The sequence below is a fragment of the Oryza sativa genome, chromosome 8, assembly GCF_034140825.1.
Source record: "Oryza sativa Japonica Group chromosome 8, ASM3414082v1".
NCBI classification, from domain to species: Eukaryota; Viridiplantae; Streptophyta; class Magnoliopsida; order Poales; family Poaceae; genus Oryza; species Oryza sativa.
Window position 1 is genome coordinate 26,052,017 of NC_089042.1, and position 24,130 is coordinate 26,076,146.

The following is a 24,130-nucleotide window of genomic DNA, read 5'->3' on the forward strand; positions in this document are numbered from 1 at the left end:
GTCCACCCGGATTCAAGTCCTCAACTTGACATGGGTACCGCATGCGTGTTCATAGAGTCGCGCATGTGTATATAAGCGACGTCTGTATTGTTTTCTATAAAAATAAAGTATCATATATATGTACATAGTACGTTGCTAGAATGCTAAAGTACTTCCTGGTTATAAATATTTGACATTAATTAGAATAAGATTTAATTAAAACTTTTAATTATCAACTTTATGTAAGATTTAGAAGCCTCTTCTACTCATTTTGTTGTTGTTTTTATATCAGATTAAGTTTATAAGTCTAGTAACAAACTTTATGGTACTACGATGGTATTTTAAAGAAAAATCTAGCTCATACCATTATTTTTGTTTTAAATTAATAATTCTCAAGTAATTAATTACGGATTGTCACGGTTTTAAAAGTTTAACCAAATCATACACCTAGTTTTCACATATCCTAATTAATCACCTTTTTTGTTTTCAACTATACCAAAAATACATATATACGCACACGCCACATGCGCACACACACCCATGAGTATATATCCACACACACCCATGAGTATATCACATAACACACTCTTAAAAAGTTAAATTTGGAAACCAGTGACAAATTCCTTTTCTTCACTAAATTCCCATACTCATGTCAATGCAATATTTATGGGCACAAGTATTTCAACCTTGGTGGAGGCTCCTGCACTTATGAATTCACCATCACACTACCGGTGCTTCTTCCCAGATCAACGCAGGAGAACTTTGTTGCATCTTTCACTATAACCATATATATCTTAGAAGCCTGTGATAGAAAATGCATATATTCATGCTGCACTCCAAAACAGATTGATCTTTCCAGGAAGTGCTAGGTTGACATATGTCCACTAAAACATGTCAATCTGCCCTGACCTAAAAGATCAAGTATATATATGGTATATACCGAAGATATGGAAACTCTCCGTGTAAAAAAATTCCATGCATATGCCATTCTTATCTTCTAGATATATAACACTTTCTGAGTAACTTTGACACTCATCAAATGAGTGCAACACACCAACAATCAAAATGCAACCCATGCACGCGACTAACAATATATATAGGAGTACTTCATATGTTCCATTTTATTTGACACCGGATACTATATATAAATTAAACTTTCACTGCTCGTCTTTTTTAAAATATATATAGTTATGAACATCGAGAAAGATATCATGCTAAATATAATCATACTACTGTTGCATTCATCACAGCATCTCGTAATAAAAATCGTGATTCAAAATTTTTTTATTGGTGTAAAAGGTAAAAAATCAAATTGGTCAACGTGTCAAATAAAAAAGAAACGAAGAGAGTACGAGTAACTTCCACGCACTGCCGGCCGTTATTCTACCACGCTAGCTACCACCATTTCTCCATTATTTTTGTGCGTGCATCCGGCGGCGGCGGCCACTGCCTCCCTCGTGCCAATCCAACGAGGAGATGCAATGCAAATTATATTGGGACAGGAGATAGAGAGGGAAAAAAAGGTTAAGATCAGGAGGAGAAGACGAAGACGATGGCAAAGAAGAATACTACGTACACTAGCTAGTTTCTATCGTGCGCTGTGACGAAGACTAACCCAACATATGGCCGGCCGGCCGACATACACAGAGGCGTGGCTAAATGGCTAATGGCATTTTCAGGTAGACAGCGAGCTCGCTTTTGTTGAGGGGTTTATCCAGCTCATACAACCCACTATATAGAATTTTTTCTTTTTACAATGAAAAAAGGCGTTTACAATTCAACCCCACTAAGAATTGCTAGCCTGCTCGGTGAATATATTATATACTACACGTACCCCTTTATTTGATGTTGGTAAGTTTAATTTTGAGCTAACCACGAGTATATTGTAACGAGAGCATTCCACTAATCTGATATGAATGCATATGTGTTACATATAAAGAATACTACTTTGTAAGGCCGAGGGTCGATATGGTAATATGTATTGTCCTATTCTATGCATGTCGATCACTTTTTGAAATCTTTCTAATTAAATGTAATTTAAAAATCGATAATAAATTACATGTATACTTTATTTCATATCTAAACTTTTTTAATATCTAAATAATACTCCCTTTATCTATTTTTAATAGTCATATTTCATCATGGCACACAGACCAAGGATAAGTGATTCTAATTATCATCCATTTAAACATGCTACTAGTCATTCCTCGTAAACAGGCGATTTATTAATATTTATATTTCTCGATGTCCATGCAGCTAATCTTGTGTGGAAGAATGGAGAGTCACGCATTAAATTCAAGAAAACCATTAAGATGATAAGTTGTTGGATTGAAATATGCCTATCAAAAATAAATTTTTCAGATTTGAAAATATGTCTATCAAAAATAGATGGAGAGAGTATTATGGTACAGTGGGACAACACTAAATGCGAGTGATTTTTACAATGGAAACATATATAATTCCTGATCCCTAGACTAACTAGAAATACACACAGCGGAATTTATGGATATTGAGATTTGAACATTGATGAGTGTAATCATGCATCTACGATTTCACTACCACACCGAACTATGTTTTCCCGAATAGGTAACAACAGATTGTTATGAGTTTTTGCCCATTGTGGTGGCATCGATCAGCATGGCAATTAATTAACTCATACAGTTTACCTGTCACTCGCTAGCTAGCTCTTGAAACATTCTTCACAACACTCGGTGGGGAACCGAATGGACATTTCTGCTGCCTCAGCCTGCACGTATGAACCCATGATCCGCACATGTATATCCTGCAGCTTAATTTACAATTAAAGGGGTAGGAGAATGTTGGCCAAAAGGCAAAATTTTCCCTTTCCAGGGCACTTAACAGTTAACACCTTATCAGTTAACACAAGATTAATTAATTAAGATTTGCATGCACCTTACAATACATTTCAAGCAAAAAGGCTGACTTGTAAAGTGATCTTGTTTTATTTTATTTTTTGGGCGTGATAGATTTATATTAGACCAAAAGCACTAATACTCCCTCCGTTTTTTTTATATATGACGACGTTTACTTTTTGGGATACGTTTGAACATTCGCCTTATTCAAAAGTTTATGTAATTATCATTTATTTTATTGTGACTTTATTTATATCAAATATTTTTTAAGAATGACTTAAATATTTCATATTTTTCAAAAAAAATCGAATAAAACGAATGATCAAACATCGATAAAAAGTCAACGGCGTCATATATTAAAAATGGAGGTAGTATCACACTAAACAAATCCAGATAGACTCGAAATCTTTTCCTTTACCAGTAAAAAGCTTTTCTGAATAAAGAAAACCAAGAACAGAAAAGGAAAAAGGGGAAATTGAACTAAAATATTATAACAGCACTAGGGAGCTATCTCCTTCGTCACAACTGGGCGGCAAGATGAGGTTTGGTCATCTCATCAGCTGACCCCTCTTTTTCAGTTTTTTCTTGACCATTTTTTTAGGTCACAATTGCTTTTTCCCTATTTCTCGTCTCGCCTTCGTGGAATTTGAATATGTTTCCACCAACCAACCAACCAACCGTATGTGCAGTGTGGTGCACATTTTGTCATCTCCTACCTTTTGCTCTAGCTTGCTAGCTCATCACTATATAATCTCCACATGGGAGAGAAAATTAAGACAGTGCAGACGCCGACCACCTCCTCCTCTCTAGCTTCTCCGACGACGCACTCCGGCGATCGAGCGGCCGGCAAGGAAGAAGAAGAAGAGAGAGCAGGTTGGAGAGGTCGTCCATGGCGTGGAAGGACAGCTACTTGGACCTCGTGCTGATCCCGGCGGGGATCGTGTTCCCGATCGTCTACCACGTCTGGCTGTGGCACGTCGTCCGCCGCCGCCCGCTCTCCTCCACCGTCGGCATTAACACCGCCACCCGCCGCCTCTGGGTCTTGGGCATGATGAAGGTACCAACCACGTCGATCATGGTGTTCGATCATGGCCCGGAAATCGATTGGATTAATGGATTTTGGAAACGCAGGACAACGAGAAGAAGGCGGTGCTGGTGGTGCAGTCGATGAGGAACGTGATAATGGGGTCGACGCTGATGGCGACGACGGCCATCCTCTTCTGCACCGGCGTCGCCGCCATCCTCAGCAGCACGTACACCGTCAAGAAGCCGCTCAGCGACGCCGTGTTCGGCGCCCACGGCGAGTACATGATGGCGCTCAAGTACGTCACCCTCCTCCTCGCCTTCCTCCTCTCCTTCCTCTCCCACACCACCGCCATCTGCACCCTCAACCAGGCCACCTTCCTCCTCAACACCCTCTCTTCCTCCTCCTCCTTCGCCGCCGACATCGCCGGGCTGCCGGTGACCAAGGACTACGTCGCCGACGTGCTCGAGAGAGGATTCCTCCTCAACCTCGTCGGAAACCGGCTGTTCTACGCCGGCGTGCCGCTTCTCCTGTGGATCTTCGGCCCGGTCTTGGCTTGCCTCTGCTCCGTCGTCATGATCCCGATACTGCACAGCATCGACGTGGTTTACGTCGATGGGAGCAGCAAGGGCGAGGCCAACGCCAGAGTGGAGATGGTGTACGAGAGCGATGAGAGCGTCATGCAAGTTTGACCAATTTCGGACACGAGTCGGACTCTATAACCTGCCTACCCTCACGGAGAATATGTGGTGGTGCTCTCGTCTCGTCCTTCAAACTCGATCTTGAAGAAAAATGCGGGCAATTCTTGATCCAACAGTGACTGCACCTGTGTTGTGTGTGTCATGTTTGTGGCTTGGATTGTTTTGAGTATTCTTATTCAAGACATGTTTAGCATGGCACGGCCGGGAGAGTACTTGGTGCTGTAACAGAGACTCACTGATCGGTCAACTGTTAACGCACAGCAATGTACTGGTTACAACTGCTGTAATCTGTCAGAATAAGATGTTCTCCCCCATTGATTCACTATTTGTACGTACTATCGCAAAGTCTTTTTCCTCCTCGAGAGGAACTCCCATCGATTTTCATTTCACTTATAAAATTTAAAAAAGTCACAAGATATACTAATATATGATATATCACAATATAAATATATAAATTCAAATTCATCTTATATAAGTATAAATAAAAATAACAGATAACTTGTATATACCCCCTCCGTTTCTAAATATTTTACACTGTTGACTTTTTAGCACATGTTTGACCATTCGTCTAATTCAAAAACTTTTATGAAACATATAAACTATATGTATATATAAAAGTATATTGTTCAATGAATCAAATTATAGGAAAAGAATTAATAATACTTAAATTTTTCGAATAAGACGAATGATCAAACATGTTTAAAAAAGTCAACAGCGTCAAATATTTAGAAACGGAGGGAGTATATCATTTTTTTTACTGGGAAACTTATTTTTCACCTAAGTGGACATACACTTGTTTTGTGCATTCAACTAAAAAGCTACCATGAAAATTTTTTTAAAAAGTAAGATATATCAATATGATATATATCATTTTACAAACATACAATTTTACAAACATACAAGTTCAAATTCTAAAAAAAAAACAGACACAAATATGATGATCAAAAGTGTGTATCATCTATGGATGAGATTTGTTATTTTTATTTCTACTCATATAAGTTTTTAGTTGGCATGCACGAATTGAGTGTATGCCCACTCGAGTGATGAAACCACTTTCATTTTCATGTTTGTGAATAATATACATGTAAAATATTGATATATCTTACCATTGTATTTTCTCATTCTAAATAGCTTTTTAGGTGATATGTATAAAAGGAGGAGATGTCAAGCGGAAAAAAATGCCTCCAACAAGTACAAATGATCTAAGTATCATACTCCCTCCATTTTTTAATAGATGACGCCGTTGACTTTTTCTCACATGTTTGACCATTCGTCTTATTAAAAAATTATGCAAATGTATAAGATATAAATCACACTTAAAATACTATGAGTGATAAAACAACTCATAACAAAATAAATTATAATTACATAAATTTTTTGAATAAGACGAATGGTCAAACATGTGAAAAAAAATTAACGGTGTCCATTTTCATGTTTGTGAATAATATACATGTAAAATATTGATATATCTTACCATTGTATTTTCTCATTCTAAATAGCTTTTTAGGTGATATGTATAAAAGGAGGAGATGTCAAGCGGAAAAAAAATGCCTCCAACAAGTACAAATGATCTAAGTATCATACTCCCTCCATTTTTTAATAGATAACACCGTTGACTTTTTCTCACGTGTTTGACCATTCGTCTTATTAAAAAAATTATGCAAATGTATAAGATATAAATCACACTTAAAGTACTATGAGTGATAAAACAACTCATAACAAAATAAATTATAATTACGTAAATTTTTTTGAATAAGACGAATGGTCAAACATGTAAAAAAAAATTAACGGTGTCTTCTATTAAAAAACAGAGGTAGTATATGTCTGGTTGGAAGATGCGTTCCTCTCCACCAGTAACCAGCTGACACAGAGGCCCTATATGTCTGTACTTCCTCCACCAGTAATTTGCATTGAAAAAGGGATATTGTAGTACAAAATTACAGGACCTTGTACCCTAAATCCTACCGGACACGGCAGAAAAATTGGAACTGCAAAAAAGAGGGGGGAAAAAATCCCAAAACAGACAGAAGATTGCCATGGAATTGAATAAAGAAGAACCATATAGGCCAAAATTCTGGCTAGGAAAAACAGAACAGAACTTTACAGCCACAGTGGCACAGCCCAGGGCCAAATATGTGGGACTGCATAATATGAAAAAAAAAACAATGTGTGCTTTATAAAATTCAAAGTTGTAAACCCCTTTGCGTTTTTATGAGATTTGGGCAGTACTAAATGGGTTAACGTGACCGTTGGTGAAAAATTAACAACAAAGTGATACCATCTGTTCTTGATTTTGTTATAGTAAATGGAAGATATCTAACATTATAATTTTATAGAGAATTGTCTGTTATATGACTCGCTATAAAAGTAGAAGTTTGCCCTTGCAATTTCAAGACGGATATATTTACATCTCCAGAAGGACACTCTTATAATTACAGCTTGATGTGCTCACGTACGTGTAACACATGTCTCCTTATATGAGTCTTTTATGTTCATAAAATAGTTGCACCCTAAAAAGGTGACCTTTGAAGTTAAAGACATGACCAGGGGCTCTGTTCACAACAACAATAACACAGATCCTGTTCCCTCCAATGACGAAAGCTCTCAAAAACAGAAAGCCAAGTTGTGGCAATGTGCAAACAAAAATGCAGGGTTTTCTCAAATGAAAAACCGTGTGCCTTGCCAAGTTGCCATGTTGATCTTTGCATCCTTCGTGCAGGTTTGTGTAGCCTGCAACACACAAGTTGTATTTTTGGTGGATGCTCGCTACTTCCACTCAGTGGTAGTCAACATCTAAAAGATCACAATATGTAGCAATCCCAACCACGGAAAGGTGTGGACAATGTTAACCACCTAGGTAGTTAGGTCGTTGATTTTAGATAATTTTTACGGTACTCAAGTCGGTACAGGAAAGTAACAACACTTTATGGTACTCGCGAGTTTAGAATCCACTCTTTTTTTCACACTTCACGGTACTCGCGAGTTTAGAATCCACTCTTTTTTTCTGAACTCCTTATATCATCTCTAGAGTACAATCTAACCATTCAGCGAAACATGGGACCGAGGGTACATGGTTCAATTAATTGAGTACTCCATCCGTCCCATAAAAACAAACTTAGAATTAGATGTGACTTAATCTAGATTCATTGTACTAGATTAAGTCACATCCAGTTTTATGTTTAATTTTTAGGACAGGGGAAGTATGCTTGTAGTGTGTAAATCTATCGTGAGACCCACTAGTAGAAAAAAGAAAGCTAAACCATCTCCATTTCCTATTCAGATGAAGTGGTGTCCAACCGATAGGCAAAAAAAAAAGTAATTTGGATGTTTTTTGCAAGCATGTTGAGACCCTCTTTGTTTAGGCTTATAAACCAATTTATAAGTCGAAAAGTTTAAGCCTAAACAAACAAACAATTTTTTCGTTTGGCTTTTTTAAAGCCATAAGCCACTCTAACACTATTAACTCAAAAGCTAGGTTGGAGAAGCTTTTTTACTTATGTGAGGTATATGTATGAACCACCAATAAATTTAGGACATTAAATCATCCCACTTATAAATCATATAAGCCAATAACCTAAGTCAATAAGCTTAAGCCTAAACAAAGAGGACCTGAGAGAGAAGAGAAATGGCTCAGCTCGCGCACAATTGGTGCAAACTAATTTCAATTAAATAGACCTAGCTAGTGAATAACCGTGAAAGTTTATAGATAATGGGGATCAGTTGGGTCTATTTAATTGAAATTAGCCCGCACCAATTGTGCATAAGTTGAGCCATTCCTTTTCTCTCTCAATACGCTTGCATGGTATAAGAGCTTTTCATGTCGAGGACAACAGACACATGCGTCTTGACGCTTGGAACGCTGAGGCGGAGGTAGTGCTGGTGTCACGTTGGTTGGCACTGCGTCTTGGGCACGAGGCGTTGGTGCCGTGGTGGCAAGCACCACATCGCGCACGCCCGGCTGGACAACCACGGTAGAAGGAGAAGGTGTCGTGGTGATTGTGTTGTCTGACAGCGTGATGGCGTCTTGGGCCGCCTGTGCTTGAGTGAGGGTGGCGGGAAGATCATCGGTCTTGCCAGTGGCTGTTGCGGCATGGGCAGTAGCAAGCGCCGTGACGAGGTTGGCAATAGCGTCTTGGGGCGGAGGGAGGGGTGATAGGAGCGACGCCATCGATGGGCTGTGGAGAAGCCATGGATGCAGCGGAAGGAGAGAGGGAGAGGGAGGGGGCAGACGGGATCAATCTTGCTTTGACACCATGTGTCGGTGACATGGGACCAGGAATATCGTGACTAGAGGCTTGGGCAGCCGCGTTCACCCACGTGGCCTGACCCCCTCGGGGGGGTCGGGCCCGAGGGTGACGTGGCCACCCCTCCCTCTGTCTCCCCGAGGGGTCGGGCCGCTCCCGTCTCAGCCCCAAGGGCTGGGGCGCCCCGACCCCCTATGGTGTTGGCGCCACGTGTGTGGGTTAGGTGAGCACAGCGGCGCTCACCTAACCGCACTTATTGCGGGTTGGACGAGCGCGCCACGCCGCATTTAATGCAAGCGCAGCGCGCTCGCTTATCCGGTCCGTGACCGGTCGCAGTATGTGACCGGTCACAGACCGGTCAGATCGCTGGTTAGGTGGCAACAGGCGGCCTGACACTCGTCTCGCCCCGTCCCGTCGGAATGATGAGAGCCTCCAGGCACTCGTCCCTAGCCGGAGCCGGCGTGGTAACTCCTGGAGTTGGCACGTCAGTCCCGGCCAGATTCATGCCAGGCTTCATCGCAACCATTGCAAGGAAGTCATTGTATGAAGAAGGACAGATGTGCGGCATGCTAAACTGACGCGTGGTGGACAAGAATGACCGGTCTGTGACTGGTCTGACGCCGGTCACGTCATCGGCAGACAAACCGTGCTCCCATGTTGTATTTGCTTCCAGCGAAGTGGAGGTAGGTATGACCCATCCCATCGGAGGGTCATTCGGAGCAGCCATTGTAAATCCTCACCCAAAAGAAGGGGAGGTAGAAGTGGTGCATGTGGTATCCCCTTGAGATATAAAAGGAGGACCTTACCCACCGAAGAAAGGGATCCGGGATCCGGGATCCGGGAGGAGGAGAACTTAGAGAATACCTGAGCTGATAGAGGAGAGAAAGAGAAAGAGGGGTTCTAGAGCCTGTACTCTCTTGCTTTCCAGTTCTCTGTAACCCCTTCACACACAGATCCACCAGAACACAGGAGTAGGGTATTACGCTTCTCAGCGGCCCGAACCTGTCTACATCGCCCGTGTCTCGTGCATTTTCTCTCTCGCGTACATTCCACAGATCGAGGGTGAAGAACCTCACTTAGCGCCCCCGGCCGAACCGGCAAAGGGGGGCCTGCGCGGTCTCCCGGTGAGGAGCCCCACGCTCCGTCATCTGGCGCGCCAGGTAGGGGGCGCGTGTGTCTTTCTAAGCCCTCGTCCTCTTTCGTGTGCCCCAAGCTTCTCCTGTTCAGCCCAATGGCCGAACGGGCAGTGGCACACAACCTCTCTCCGAGCACTAGCGGTGACGACGGGGAGCAAAACCCGCGCCGTCGAGCTCGTACTCCACCGCCCCCCTCTCGCTGAAGTCTTGGGCTGGAGGAGGCGCTCGAGGGGGTCGAAAGATCCGCGACTTCGCCACCTACGGGCGATGGAGAAGGACGGCTAGACGGGGAGCGTCGCCTCCTCGTCTACGGCGATGGCAGCACGCCCCAGGGCGCGCTCCAGGCTGCGGGCGCGCTCCTGCGTCACCCGCCCGTCGTCCCCGATCCAGAGACTCCAGCCCGACGTTGGCTGGATGACGTGGCCGACTTGGTCATGACGGCGCAGCAGCGCCTAGACGCCGGCGGGCGGTCCTCCGCCACCAAGGCCTCTGGCGCTGCTACCGCCGGCTCCGTGTCGTCGAGGCGGAGGGCGCGGCGAGCGGCGGCCGTCAACTGCCGTTTGTCCGCCATTCCCTCGTCAACGCCTCCGACCCAAGAAGATGTGCGTGGGGGGCTGGATGCCCGCCTCAATATCGAGCGCCGGCGCAATGGTCGTCGTGCTGCCCATGCAACGGAGGGCGCTTCCTCGTCCGGAGCGCCACTTCGGCCCGGGCACGGGGGCCACCCCCCCGTGTCCCCGGTTGGCGGTGTCGGCTGTCGAGCCTTTGTGGCGAGTCTTCGGAACATCCGTTGGCCCCCAAGGTTCCGGCCTACCATCACCGAAAAATACGACGGGAGCGTCAACCCCGCCATGTTTCTCCAGGTCTACACGACCGGGATCGAGGCCGCCGGGGGTGACGACAGGGTCATGGCGAATTTCTTCCCCATGGCCCTGAAAGGTCAGGCGCGGGGTTGGCTAATGAACTTGCCACCCGCGTCGGTCCACTCTTGGGAGGATTTGTGCCAGCAGTTCACTATGAACTTCCAGGGCACATATCCACGCCCGGGTGAAGAAGCCGACTTGCATGCGGTACAGCGAAGGGACGATGAGTCTCTTCGCTCGTACATTCAGCGGTTCTGTCAAGTCCGCAACACCATACCATGCATCCTCGCACACACGGTGATCTACGCGTTCAGGGGGGGTGTGCGGCATAACCGCATGCTCGAGAAGATTGCCTCCAAGGAGCCCCAGACCACCGCGGAGCTTTTTCAGCTCGCGGACCGTGTGGCTCGCAAGGAGGAGGCCTGGACCTGGAACTCCTCCGGTTCCGGTGTGGCAGCTCCGGCCGCCCCCGGATCCGCCGCTCGGTCAGGGCGACGGGACAGGAGGAGGAAGAAGAGGTCGGCCCATTCCGACGACGAGGGTCACGTCCTCGCCGTTGAGGGCGCTTCGCGGGCCACCCGAAAGGGGAGGCCTGCGAGCGACAAAAAGAAGGAGGCCGGCGCTCCCAGCAGGGAGCGCCCGACCGGCAAGTGGTGTTCCGTGCACAACACCTCCCTCCATGACCTCGCGGATTGCCGCGCGGTCAAAAGTTTGGCTGAGCGGACGAGGAAGTGGGAGGAGGAGAGGAGGCAGGAGCGCCGTGAGGGCAAGGCCCCGGCGGCTCCCGCCGGCAACCGGCGAGGTGAGGCCAAGCAGAAGGCCACCGCCGAGGACGTCGACGATGGTGACGATGACCTGGGGTTCCAGGAGCCTAGGGCCACCGTCGCCACCGTCGATGGGGGAGCGTGCGCTCACGCTTCTCGCCGGAGCCTCAAGGCCTTGAAGCGAGAGCTTCTGGCCGCGGCCCCCACCCATGAGGCGACGTGGCGGGCGCGATGGTCGGAGGTGGCCCTCACCTTCGACCAGACCGACCACCCGCCGTGCGTTGCCCGGGGAGGACAGATCGCGATGGTGGTTTCCCCCACCGTTTCCAATGTGAAGTTGGGGCGTGTCCTCATAGATGGGGGTGCAGCCCTCAACATCCTTTCCCCTGCAGCCTTTGACGCCATCAAGGCCCCGGGGATGGTGCTCCGGCCATCCCAGCCGATCATCGGTGTGACGCCGGGGCACACTTGGCCGCTGGGTCATATCGACCTTCCGGTCACTTTCGGTGGTTCCGCCAACTTCTGCACGGAGCGGGTGAACTTCGATGTGGCGGACCTCAGTCTGCCCTACAACGTGGTCCTGGGGAGGCCCGCGTTGGTGAAGTTCATGGCGGCGGTCCACTACGCCTATCTTCAGATGAAGATGCCGGGCCCCGGTGGCCCCATCACCGTCCATGGCGACCTCAAAGTCGCGCTTGCTTGTATGGAGCAGCGCGCGGACCACCTCGCCGCAGCGTCCAAGCCCGCGGGTGGCGACGAGAGGCTCAGCCCCTCCGTCCCAGCCACCCCGAGGCAGCGGATGATCACATGCGACGAGGTCCCGGTCAAGGAGGTTGCCTTAGGCGACGGCCCGTCCAAGACCACACGAATCAGTGGTCTTCTGGACGACAAATAGGAAGACGCGCTCGTCTCTTTCCTGTGGGCAAACGCAGACGTCTTCGCCTGGAGACCGGCGGACATGCCCGGGGTCCCCAGGGAGGTGATTGAGCACCGTCTCGCCGTGCGGCCGGGCGCAAGGCCGGTCCGGCAGAAAGTGCGGCGGCAGGCCCCGGAACGACAAGCCTTCATCCGCGAGGAGGTGGCGCGACTTCTGGAGGCCGGATTCATCCGCGAGGTCATCCATCCGGAGTGGCTGGCGAACCCGGTCGTCGTCCCCAAGGCGAACGGCAAGCTTCGGATGTGCATCGACTACACCGACCTCAACAAGTCATGTCCTAAGGACCCTTACCCCCTGCCACGCATAGATCAGATTGTCGACTCCACCGCGGGGTGCGACCTTTTGTGTTTTCTAGATGCATACTCTGGTTATCATCAGATTCGCATGGCTAGGGAGGATGAGGAAAAAACTGCATTCATTACCCCCATAGGAACTTATTGTTATACGACAATGCCTTTCGGGTTAAAGAATGCAGGTCCTACTTTTCAACGTACTACTCGAATTTCTTTGGGTAGCCAGTTAGGACGCAATGTTGAGGCCTATGTTGATGACTTGGTTGTGAAGACGCACAACCAAGAGACCTTACTCTCAGACCTAGCGGAAACTTTCGAAAGTCTCCGCTCCGCCCGCATAAAGTTGAACCCCGATAAGTGCGTGTTCGGTGTGCCCGCGGGCAAGCTTCTCGGGTTCTTGGTCTCTGCCCGAGGCATCGAGGCCAACCCCGAGAAGATACGAGCTATAGAGCGGATGCGCCCCCCCAGTAAGCTTAGGGATGTGCAGTGCATCACCGGCTGCATGGCCGCCCTAAGTCGGTTCATATCGAGGCTGGGAGAGAAGGCGCTACCCCTATTTAAGCTCCTCAAATGCTCCGGGCCGTTTACCTGGACGGAGGAGGCTGAGCGGGCCCTCACTCAGTTGAAGGCGTACCTCAGTTCTCCCCCGGTCCTAGTCGCCCCGAAGCCAGATGAGCCGTTGCTACTTTACCTGGCGGCAACCCCGCAGGTGGTCAGCGCGGCGTTGGTCGTGGAGCGCGACGAGGACAACCCTCACTCCGCGCATCCCCACCCTGTGTCGACTCGACCCGGGAGAGAGCAGGGAGGAGAGGCCCCCGAGCCGAACGGCGGCCCGAGGCCCCCGACGGCCGGAGCTGGCCCTCCGCCCGCTTGTCCAACGGTACCAGGCGCCCCCGACCCCCAGGAAGGCCCCGGGGCCACTGCGGGAAGGCCGCGCCTGTCGCCCTCTGACCCCGAGGTCATCGGCACAGAAGCCGAGTGCGCCCCGCGTGGCCTCTCGGGCGAAGAGCGCCCTCGAGATGCGGCCCCTAGCGACGAGGATCGGCCCCGCCGAAAGGTGCAGCGGCCCGTCTACTTCGTTAGCGAGGCCCTCCAGGACGCCAAGACCCGATACCCTCAGGCCCAGAAGATGCTTTACGCTATTTTGATGGCTTCGAGGAAGTTGCGCCATTATTTCCAGGCGCATCGGGTCACGGTGGTTACGTCTTACCCCTCGGCCAAATCTTGCATAACCGAGAAGGTACTGGACGAGTGGTGAAATGAGCAATCGAACTCTCTGAGTTCGATTTGCACTTTGAACCACGCCACACGATCAAGAGCCAGGCCCTCGCCGACTTTGTGGCAGAGTGGACCCCAGCTCCCGAGCCCGTCTCCGTCCCCGAGGCTAGCTCTGGCCCCGCACAGCTGCCTCACACCACCTACTGGGTGATGCAGTTCGACGGCTCCCTGTCTCTTCAGGGCGCCGGTGCGGGGGTCACGTTGACCTCGCCGAGCGGAGACGTCCTCAGATACCTGGTTCGCCTCGACTTTCGGGCAACCAATAATATGGCGGAGTACGAGGGACTCCTTGCAGGACTCAGGGTGGCAGCTGGACTGGGGATCCGCCGCCTCCTGGTGTTAGGCGACTCCCAGCTGGTCGTTAACCAGGTCTGTAAGGAGTACCGGTGCTCTGACCCGCAGATGGATGCTTACGTGCGCCAGGTGCGGCGTATGGAGCGCCATTTCGACGGGATAGAGCTTCGGCACGTGCCCAGACGGGATAACGCGGTCGCCGACGAACTCTCAAGGCTCGCTTCCTCGCGAGCCCAGACCCCACCGGGCGCCTTTGAAGAAAGGCTTGCCCAGCCATCGGCGCGACCCGACCCCCTAGGGGAGACGGACGCGCCTGAACGGCCCCCGAGGCCCGTCGGAGTCCAGGCCTCGGGACCCGAGGGGAGCGCTCCCAGCTCCCTTAGATTGATTGCTTGGATCGCTGAGATCCAGGCGTACCTCGCAGATAAGACTCTACCCGAGGACCGCGAAGGGAGTGAACGCGTCCAGCGCATCTCCAAGCGCTACGTGCTGGTGGAAGGGACCCTCTATCGGCGCGCGGCTAACGGAGTCCTCCTGAAGTGCTTTCCTCGGAAACAAGGCGTCGAGCTTCTCGCCGATATCCATGAAGGCGAGTGCGGAGCCCATTCCGCCTCACGCACCTTGGTTGGCAAGGCCTTTCGCCAGGGTTTCTATTGGTCGACGGCTCTCAATGATGCGGTCGACCTGGTCCGGCGATGCAGGGCGTGCCAGTTCCACGCCAGGCAAACCCATCAGCCGGCCTAGGCCCTGCAGACCATACCTCTTTCGTGGCCGTTTGCTGTCTGGGGGCTCGATATCCTGGGTCCGTTTAGGCGGGCCCCGGGCGGGTTCGAGTATCTGTATGTCGCTATCGACAAGTTCACTAAGTGGCCCGAGGCTTATCCGGTCATCAAGATCGATAAGCACTCCGCGCTTTGTCGCGACCGGGAAAATTGCCTTTTCCCGAACGCTAGTGTATTAATCCCCGTCCCAGGAAAAGCCGGGGTACACCATACAAACATGATATAAAAGACACATCTTTATTATATCGATAATATTTACATTATTACAAAGGCACTTAAGGCCTGACAATCAAAATAAACAGCAGCGGACTAGCGGGCCTACGGCTCCATCTTCACAGGCGCTCAACTGGGGTATAAGCCAGGACTCCACCTAAGACATCTTCTCCAAAGCTTCTCTTACTGAAGAGGGGAAAGATTGAGCAAGAATGAGTACAACCACAGTACTCAGCAAGCCACACCGGAGATGCATAATTAATGTAAGGGAGTACAAGGGGATAATAATATAGGGGTTAAGTTTTGCAGAAATCCGCATTTAAAAGTCACTTAGTTGCCCAAAGCCATTTTATAAGGACGATCCTAGAGCTACACAATATTATTAATCAAGGCCGTGAACCCTCACGAACCTGCCTTAACCCAAGGCCTACGATGATTCAGACCGAACTGGCAACCCGACCCTGGGTCCCAGCTCGTCCCAAGCCAACCCAGGCCAACCATTCGACATTTTAGTTATTGAGCAAATTTTAAGAATTAAAACACTAACTTGGGTACATTGCTCGGCTTGCCCATAACCGAGGGCGCGGCTATTCGAATAGATTATACTCTGATCAGAGGTGTACATCTTTACCCACAAGACACATCTTCCTCACGTGTAACCACGTGCCACATACCACCACGGTATACGGACGGAAGACGTGACATAGTTTCCAACCCATCCTAGCCATAGACAAGAGTACCGACCCAACCCCACCTACGGCCGGAACCTCCGGGACAGGTAGGCAGGATTGAGCCCCTAGCAGCAGGACACCAGCCCTGTGCCATGACATCTCGACTACCGGGCCGCAGCTCGTGTAGCCTTCATTTGTCCTAGAGATGTCCATCGACCCCCGACTTCGTCCATCTCCATCCGTGTACTTTTGTTTATAACCAGACTGAGCCACAAACTAAGCCTTACCCACTAGACATGTGGAAGTACGGTAGTGCTTTGCAACAGAGGCCCGAGCTTAATCCTTATAGTACCCGAGGTACGACTAGCAAAACCCAACCACGCACCTCGAGCCCAGCCTAAAACCATTTTGGGGGTTTTGAATAGAGGGGGAGGTGTGTGTCCAATTCCACAATAATCCAACAATTCCCTACTGTCCAAATGATATGAGATTTCCCAAAGTCTAAAGTTATAAAACCACCTAATGTTGCCTAATTAACCAGCGAAGCTTCTACCTAAGTTCATACTAGTGGAACCATAAATAGAGTACCCACTAGTTGGGGTTTTATTTTCCTGGGGTGAACAAGGTAATAATAACAATAGCAATAATAATGTCTTAACAATGATAAATAGGCATGGCTAAATAAAACAGTGATAACGCGGGAATTTAGATAAAGCGGTAATGCATTAATTTAAATCAAAATAATTTTATAAACTGGGATTCAATATGCTCAAGGATGATGTGACTTGCCTTGCTCGCTTTCCCAAACTTCGGCTTCAACTTCCACGAAGAGCGGATCTTCCGAAGCTGCAGCGTCTACACGACCAACGGAAAAGAAAAGGCTTTTACTCTAATAAACTCCATATAACAAGCAGAAACAAAGCACAAAAATGGGTTCTTGACTTCTTAAGGAAAAATTAGAGACTTGAACGGTCCAATTCCGAGCTCAAATGGCCAAGTTATGGCCATTTGAAGTTTATATGCTCTTTAAATGGATATTTGCGAATTTCTTCATTTAAATTTTAATTTAAAATCGGATTTATTGCGTCAGCCGAGGGGAGGGGCGCGCGGACCGGGTCCACGGGAGTGGGGCCCACGCGGCAGCCTCTCGGTCCACGGTGGACCGGGTGCACGCGGCTTACGCCGGCCGGCGCCGTGGGTCCCACGCGTCAGCCGCACCCGAGGGCGCGGGCGGCTGACGGCCGGGCCCCACATGGCAGCCGCGGGGCGCGCCCGAAGGCGGCCTCGCCGGCACAGCCGACGGGAGGCGACGCGCCCGCGCCCCGATGGTCGCCGCTGGCGACCACCGGCGCGACGGAGCGGCGCCCGAGAGAGGGGAGGGAAGGGGGAAGCGAAATGGGCGGTCCACGGCTCACCCCGGGTCAACGGCGACGACGGAAACGGCGACCGAAGCGGAGAGAGGCGGCGGCGCGGTTCGGGTCGACGAGGACGGCGGCGTTCCGGCGGTCGGCGGGCGAAACGAAGGGGTGGACGAGGTCGGCGAGGACGCGGCGAAGCCGAAGGAGGCGATGCCGAAGCGGGAGGAGGTCCGAGGCGACGACGGCGGCGGACCGAAGCTCGGCGGCGACGGCGGAGAGAGAGGACGACGGCGCGAGCTCGATTCCGACGGGGAGAGAGAGCGGCGAGCGGCGGAAACGGAGGAGGGAGGCACGGGGAGCGTTTATATAGTGTTGGGAGGGGGAGAGAGCGACCGGATGAGGGGGAATCGGCCGCGGAAGATCCGGCCGCCATTGATGCGCCGGCGAAGTTTGCGGGAGGGTTTCCGAACGAATCCGAGGGAGAGAGAGAGGGAAAAGTGGGGGGAAAGGGAGAGGGAATCACGGGGAGTGATTTCCCCCTCTTTATTGCACGCGGGGACGGCGGGATGCGGCGGAATCCGCGGCGGCGGCGGCGCTAGGGCACGGACGAGGCGGCGGGTGCGGCGCGAGGACAGGGATGACAGGTGGGCCCCACCCATCAGCGAGGGTGGCGGGCGGGCCCGCCCGTCAGCGGTGCGCGCGAGGGGAGAGGCCGGATGGGCCGCGGGGGAGAGGAGGGAGAGGGAGAGAGATGGGCCGAGCCGGCCCAAGAGGGGGAGGGAGGGGGGAAAAAGACTTTTTAGTGTTTTTCTTTTTATAAAATTATTTTAACTTTGTTTATTTCTTAATAATTATTATTTGTGCTCTGAAAATTCCACTAAAATTTGAGGGCTCCTTTTTGACCAAGGAGAATTTAACAAAAATTCTCCGGGCCACATTTGAATTTTTCTTGCACGTATTTTAATGTTTGCCAATTTCTTTTCGAATTTTAATTAATTCTATTATTCCTTTTAGAGAATGATTTTTATTTCGGGATGAATTTATCAGGACGTGACACGCTTAAATTGATCAGGGGCATCACTGCTCCGTTTGGGGTGCCTAACCGTATCATTACGGATAACGGCACCCAGTTCACTAGTGAACTCTTCGGTGACTACTGCGAAGACATGGGCATCAAGCTCTGCTTCACCTCCCCCGCCCACCCCAGAAGCAATGGCCAAGTGGAGCGCGCCAACGCGGAAATCCTCAAGGGCCTCAAAACCAAGACCTTCAACATCCTCAAGAAGCACGGCGACTCGTGGATCGAGGAGCTGCCAGCGGTGCTCTGGGCGAACCGAACCACGCCAAGCCGAGCAACCGGGGAAACGCCTTTCTTCCTCGTCTACGGCGCGGAGGCGGTCCTCCCATCTGAGCTCACCCTAAGGTCCCCTCGGGCCACCATGTATTGCGAGACTGATCAAGATCAGCTTCGCAGAGACGACCTCGACTACTTGGAGGAGCGAAGGCGGCGCGCGGCCCTCCGAGCCGCGCGCTACCAGCAGAGCCTGCGGCGCTACCATCAGCGCCACGTCCGGGCCCGATCACTCTGCATCGACGACCTCGTCCTACGCCGCGTCCAAACGCGTGCTGGACTGAGCAAGCTCTCACCAATGTGGGAGGGTCCGTATCGAGTGATCGGCGTCCCCCGGCCGGGCTCCGTTCGGCTGGCCACGGGCGACGGCACAGAGCTGCCTAACCCGTGGAACATCGAACACCTTCGACGCTTCTACCCCTAGTCGGAGTCGGGTGTCAGGTCTCGGGCTCGGGCCAACCCCGCACTCCCCCGGACGTGCAGGGTTGGCCGGGGGCTACCACATGCATATATACTTACCTTTTTTCTCTTCCATATTTCAATAAAAGCATTTTCGATTTCCTAAGGAATGTGTCTGTGCCATTGTTTCCTTTTGAAGAATCTTGGCTTGAATTAGCACGCTCGTGCTCGATCCTGCCCTCGGTGGCCCGGGCCGGCTAAAATCGCCAAAAGGGGCCCAGAACCGAGCCGTGCCCCGGGGCGTGGTGAACTCCGGGGGGGAATCGGCAAAGGCCCACAATCGGGTCACCCATAACCCTCGGTCACCACGTTCCCGGCCTGGCCAGTCTCGACACGTGGATCTTCCCAGGCACTAGCCCCGACCCGCGCCATTTGAGGCTGGGACCTGGGCACGAGCCCTTGTTCAAGCCAAGATGCAGAAGGACCGCGGCACAGACCATCCTCGTCTCATACACGCAACAAATAGAATTGACACAGAAATTTCATCTTTATTTGATTGCAGATTAAATTAGTCTATACAAGAAGGGAGCCCGAAGGCCTCAGAAGAAAAAGGAAAAAGCTATTAAGATTGGCGGGGGCCCTAGGGGCTCACTTCGACGCACCCGGGTCGCCAGCCTCGTCGTCGCTGTCATCCGCACCACCGTCACCGCCCTCCTCGTCGGAGTCGAGGGCGAACGCGAGCCGAGGGGCCGTACCCTCGAAGCTGTGGACGATGTAGTCGGCGGCGTCCCGGACCTGCGCGCGCGCGCCGTCCTCGGTTCCGGGAGGGAACTCGTCCAGCGCTGCCCACGGGGAGAAGTCGGGGTCCCTGGCCTGGTAGCTTGCCAGTACGAGCTCCACTGCCCCCCGGGCGAGGTCTCTCGAGGATGACTTGATCGTCTTCTCGAGCTCCTCGAGGAGCCGCTGGAGGGTCCCAGCCATCTCTGAGAGGCGCTGGGCGAGGCCCCCCTGGTTGGCGGCGTACTTCGCGGTCCGCTCGCCCCAGAGGCCCGCCTGCCGCCCGGCGTGGTCTAAACGGGAGACGGCGTCCCGAAGCATGCCGGGCCCTACCTCGCCCGCCAAGCGGAGGGCCTCGACCTCCCCGGCGGACGAGTCCAGCGCGCCCTGCAGCTCGGCGATGGTGTGTTCGGCAGCTGCGAGGCGGGCGGCTAAGTCGCTGTCGCCCGCGGCCGCCCCACCGCTGCGCGCTCTCGCGTCCAGCTCCTTAGCCCGCGCCTCGAGCTCAGCGGCCCGCCGAGCCAGTGCGGCCCTCTCGGCGCGGGCGCCTTCCAGATTGCGGCGCGCCTGCTCCTCCTGCGCTGCCTCGCGGAAGAACAGGTTGTCCGCCAGCCGCTGCGCCGCGGCCTCGGCCTCCTCGAGAGCTCGCTCCCGCTCGGTGAGCGTATCCTCGCAGAGGCAGAGTGCGGACTCCTCTTCGGCGCAGGCGGCCTCGTGCGCCGCCAGTGTGGCCTCCCAGATGGCGAGGGCGGCCTCGCGGTCCGCCAGGTCCCTCTCCTTTGCGCGGGCACGCTCTTCCAGCGCCGTGGAGCGAGCTTCAAGGGCCTCTTCGCGCCGCCGGGACGCCGCCTCGTTCTCCGCCGCCCGCCGTTCCCGGGCAGCGGCGGCGTCAAGGACTCCCCGGGCGGCGTCGAGCTTCTTCTCTAGCTCCACCGCCCGGCTCCCGTATTGGAGACGGAGGTCGTCCCGCACCTCGTCGAGCACGGCGGTGGCGATGAGGGCAGTCTCCCGCTCCTCCTCCACCTCCCTGGCGATCTCCGCCAGCTCCCTCCGACGGGCCTCGAGCTCTGAGGCGTGCCGGCGGTGTGCCTTGCGGCCCGCCTCCACCATGGCCTCCACCGAGCGTCGCCCCTCTTCGACGCGTGCCCACGCCGCGTCGAGCTCCACCCGCTCCGCCTGCAGGACCTCCATCTGGGCGCTTAACCCGTCCAACACCGTGGTGTTCGCGGCGGCTAAGGCCTGCAGGAGGGGCTCCGCGCTCGGTAGGGCAGCAGAAGGCAGAGGAGAGAGCCGCCTCGGTGTGGGCGCCGCGCGGCTCGGCCCGCCGATCGACGTGCCGGACTCGGGGGCGTCCCCCGAAGTTGGCTCGTTCCGAACGTCGTCCGAGGGGTCGGACCCGAGCGGTGCGCCCGCGGCCTCGTCGTGGGTGGCCTCGGAAGTCGCCGTCGCCTCGGGCGGAGTCGGGTCGGGGGATTGGCAGACCGCCTGGTGTGCGCGTGCCGCCTCCACCTCCCGGACGGACTCCTCGGCCCGGCGGAGTCTGGCCTCCTCCCGAGCGACTTCCTCAGCCTGGCGAACCGGGACGGCCTCCTGGGCAGCTTCCTCGGCTTCCCGGAGACGGTCTGCGGCTTCTCGCCGGTCAGCTTCCCGCCTCCGGGCCTCCGCGGTCGCCGCCTCCTCGGCCTCAGATCGGCCGGACTTGGAATGGCGAGGGGGGCGCGACGGGATCTCGCTGAAGCAGAAGAAAAACCAGAAGACAAAAAGAAACGGGTAAGTGAAAACTCGCCTTGGGAGATAGGAGAATGAGTACGGCCGCGGTGGGCGCGGGGACGAACCTGCGGGGAGGTCGGCTAAACGACCACCTTGGGGGTGAGATGAGGTTTCCCCGGCATGTTTCGGTCTCCCCCATCTTGCGGAGCCGCTTCTTCTTTCGCTCCCCCTCGGGCCGCGGCGTCGGCACGGCACTCTCCGGGCGCCTGCTGCTGGCACGCACCGCCCCGCCCCCTCGGGGAGGAGATGGGGAAGGGGTACCCTCCTGCTTCCTCTTCCCCCGGGCGTCGGCAGGGCGGCTGCCCCTCGGGCCCCCGTCGCGGGGCCCAGAAGCACGACCCCCTCCCGGGGTAGATTGTTCCCCCCTGCGGCTCCCACCCGCGCCATCGTGGCCTCGAGGAGCCCGCTCCTCCGACGCCCCGACCGCCTGCATGATGGTCAGGATGTTGGCGCGATCTGGATCGCTGCAGAGGGGGAGGACTCCTTGGGGGATGAGGGATGCCTCCACGGAGCTGAGATTCAACACCCGTTGGACCACCATCTTGAAGTCCTCAGGGGCCCAGTCCCATCTGCCCCCCTGGTGGGTCCTCATGTAATCCTCGGACCCGGTGTACTCCCAGGCGCCCCGGGCACGCCGCTGGAGCGGCGCGATCCGGCGACGAAGGTAGTCGCCGTACACCATGGCCCCTCTGAGCCCCTGGGATCGCAGACCCGCCAGGCGGTCAAGAACGACGTCGTAGCCGTCTCCCAGATCTACCGGCGCCCGCCAGCTGGAGGCCTGCGCCAGGGGCTGGCTCGGAAGTCGGAGGCGCGCTTCGTCGGCGAGGGGGTGTAGAACCAGTCGCTCTTCCAGTCGTCCCACTTCTTGCGGAGGACGCAGGGAATGTAGCGGCTCAGCACCGGCCCCCGCGGCTGGAAGTAGCAGCCACCGACTACCGACGGCGGCGACACCGGCTGTGCGGTGAAGAACCACCGGAACAGCCGAAGAGATGGGCGCACCCCGATAAACATCTCGCACAGGTGCGCGAAGATGGCCAACATCATTACCACGTTGGGGGTGAGGTGCGCCATCTGGAGATTATAAAACTCCATAACATCCATGAAGAAAGAAGAGAATGGCGGGACCAGCCCTGCCATTGCGAAAGAGAGAAAGAAGACGGACCGCCCCGGGTAGTGTGGCGCCGGGCGTCCCTCGCCCAGCTCGACCACCTCCCGGCCGGTGGCAGATTCCGGCATGAATCGGCGCAGCAGCCCGGCCTGCCTCTCGCTCACGATGCGAGAAGGCGGCAGCATGCTTCCGTCGAGCAGTGCGGAGCCCCGTGCCATGACGCCGGCGGAGGAAAAAGCTTGAGAGCGAGCGAGAGCGGCAAGGGTAGGGCACAGGAAATGAAGAGTTAGAGCGCAAGCGGCGAAAGCAAGGGGAATAGTGGCGAGAGGAAGGAAACAAATCTCTTCCTCGGCGCCTTTATACCCTTGCCAACGCTATGCCCGGCTCCTCGTTTCCCGCGCCCACTATCTCGCCCCCTCGTTTCTCGCGCCCACGCCTCCACTAATCCCACTCGCCCGTTTGCGGCGCACGAGGCGGATGTGCGGCCGTGGCAGTCGAGATGGGACAGATCGAGCACGCGTTAACTACACTCGCCGACCGAAGCGCCATCATCATGTCTCCAGGCGAAACGAATCAGCACGATTCGCACGCTGCTCGACTAATGTAGCGGTCGCGAAGAGACCGCTCATTATTGTCAGTCGGTTTTCCCTTACCGATGCGCACGATTTGCGATCGCTGGCTTTCTGCCCGCCAGTAGAGACCGGCCCCACCTGTCACCAAGGAGTGGCGTCACGCCCGAGCGCTTCCCTCGAGGGGGGCGATCGCCCTGGCATAACGCCGGGGGCTACTGTCGGTGACATGGGACCGGGAGTATCGTGACTAGAGGCTTGGGCAGCCGCGCTCACCCACGTGGCCTGACCCCCTCGGGGGGGTCGGGCCCGAGGGTGACGTGGCCACCCCTCCCTCTGTCTCCCCGAGGGGTCGGGCCGCTCCCGTCTCAGCCCCGAGGGCTGGGGCGCCCCGACCCCCTATGGTGTTGGCGCCACGTGTGTGGGTTAGGTGAGCACAGCGGCGCTCACCTAACCGCACTTATTGCGGGTTGGACGAGCGCGCCACGCCGCATTTAATACAAGCGCAGCGCGCTCGCTTATCCGGTCCGTGACCGGTCGCAGTATGTGACCGGTCACAGACCGGTCAGATCGCGGGTTAGGTGGCAACAGGCGGCCTGACACTCGTCTCGCCCCGTCCCGTCGGAATGATGAGAGCCTCCAGGCACTCGTCCCTAGCCGGAGCCGGCGTGGTAACTCCTGGAGTTGGCACGTCAGTCCCGGCCAGATTCATGCCAGGCTTCATCGCAACCATTGCAAGGAAGTCA

General features: G+C 53.5%; 1 protein-coding gene across 1 annotated transcript; it reads left to right on the forward strand.

The window, feature by feature from the left end:
• Positions 1-3,544: 3,544 nt before the first annotated feature.
• On the forward strand, positions 3,545-4,902 carry LOC4346069 (uncharacterized). Its single transcript, XM_015792966.3, has 2 exons — positions 3,545-3,909; positions 3,984-4,902. The coding sequence occupies exons 1-2, from the start codon at positions 3,742-3,744 to the stop codon at positions 4,566-4,568; spliced, it is 753 nt and encodes a 250-aa protein (XP_015648452.1). The 5' UTR covers positions 3,545-3,741; the 3' UTR covers positions 4,569-4,902.
• The last annotated feature ends 19,228 nt before the right edge of the window (positions 4,903-24,130 follow it).

Excerpts from the sequence above, each read along its gene's own strand:
- LOC4346069 (XM_015792966.3), top strand. The coding sequence starts at position 3,742 with ATGGCGTGGAAGGACAGCTACTTGGACCTCGTGCTGATCCCGGCGGGG. Across the intron at positions 3,910-3,983 it reads GGGTCTTGGGCATGATGAAG|GACAACGAGAAGAAGGCGGT; the intron begins GTACCAACCACG and ends TTGGAAACGCAG.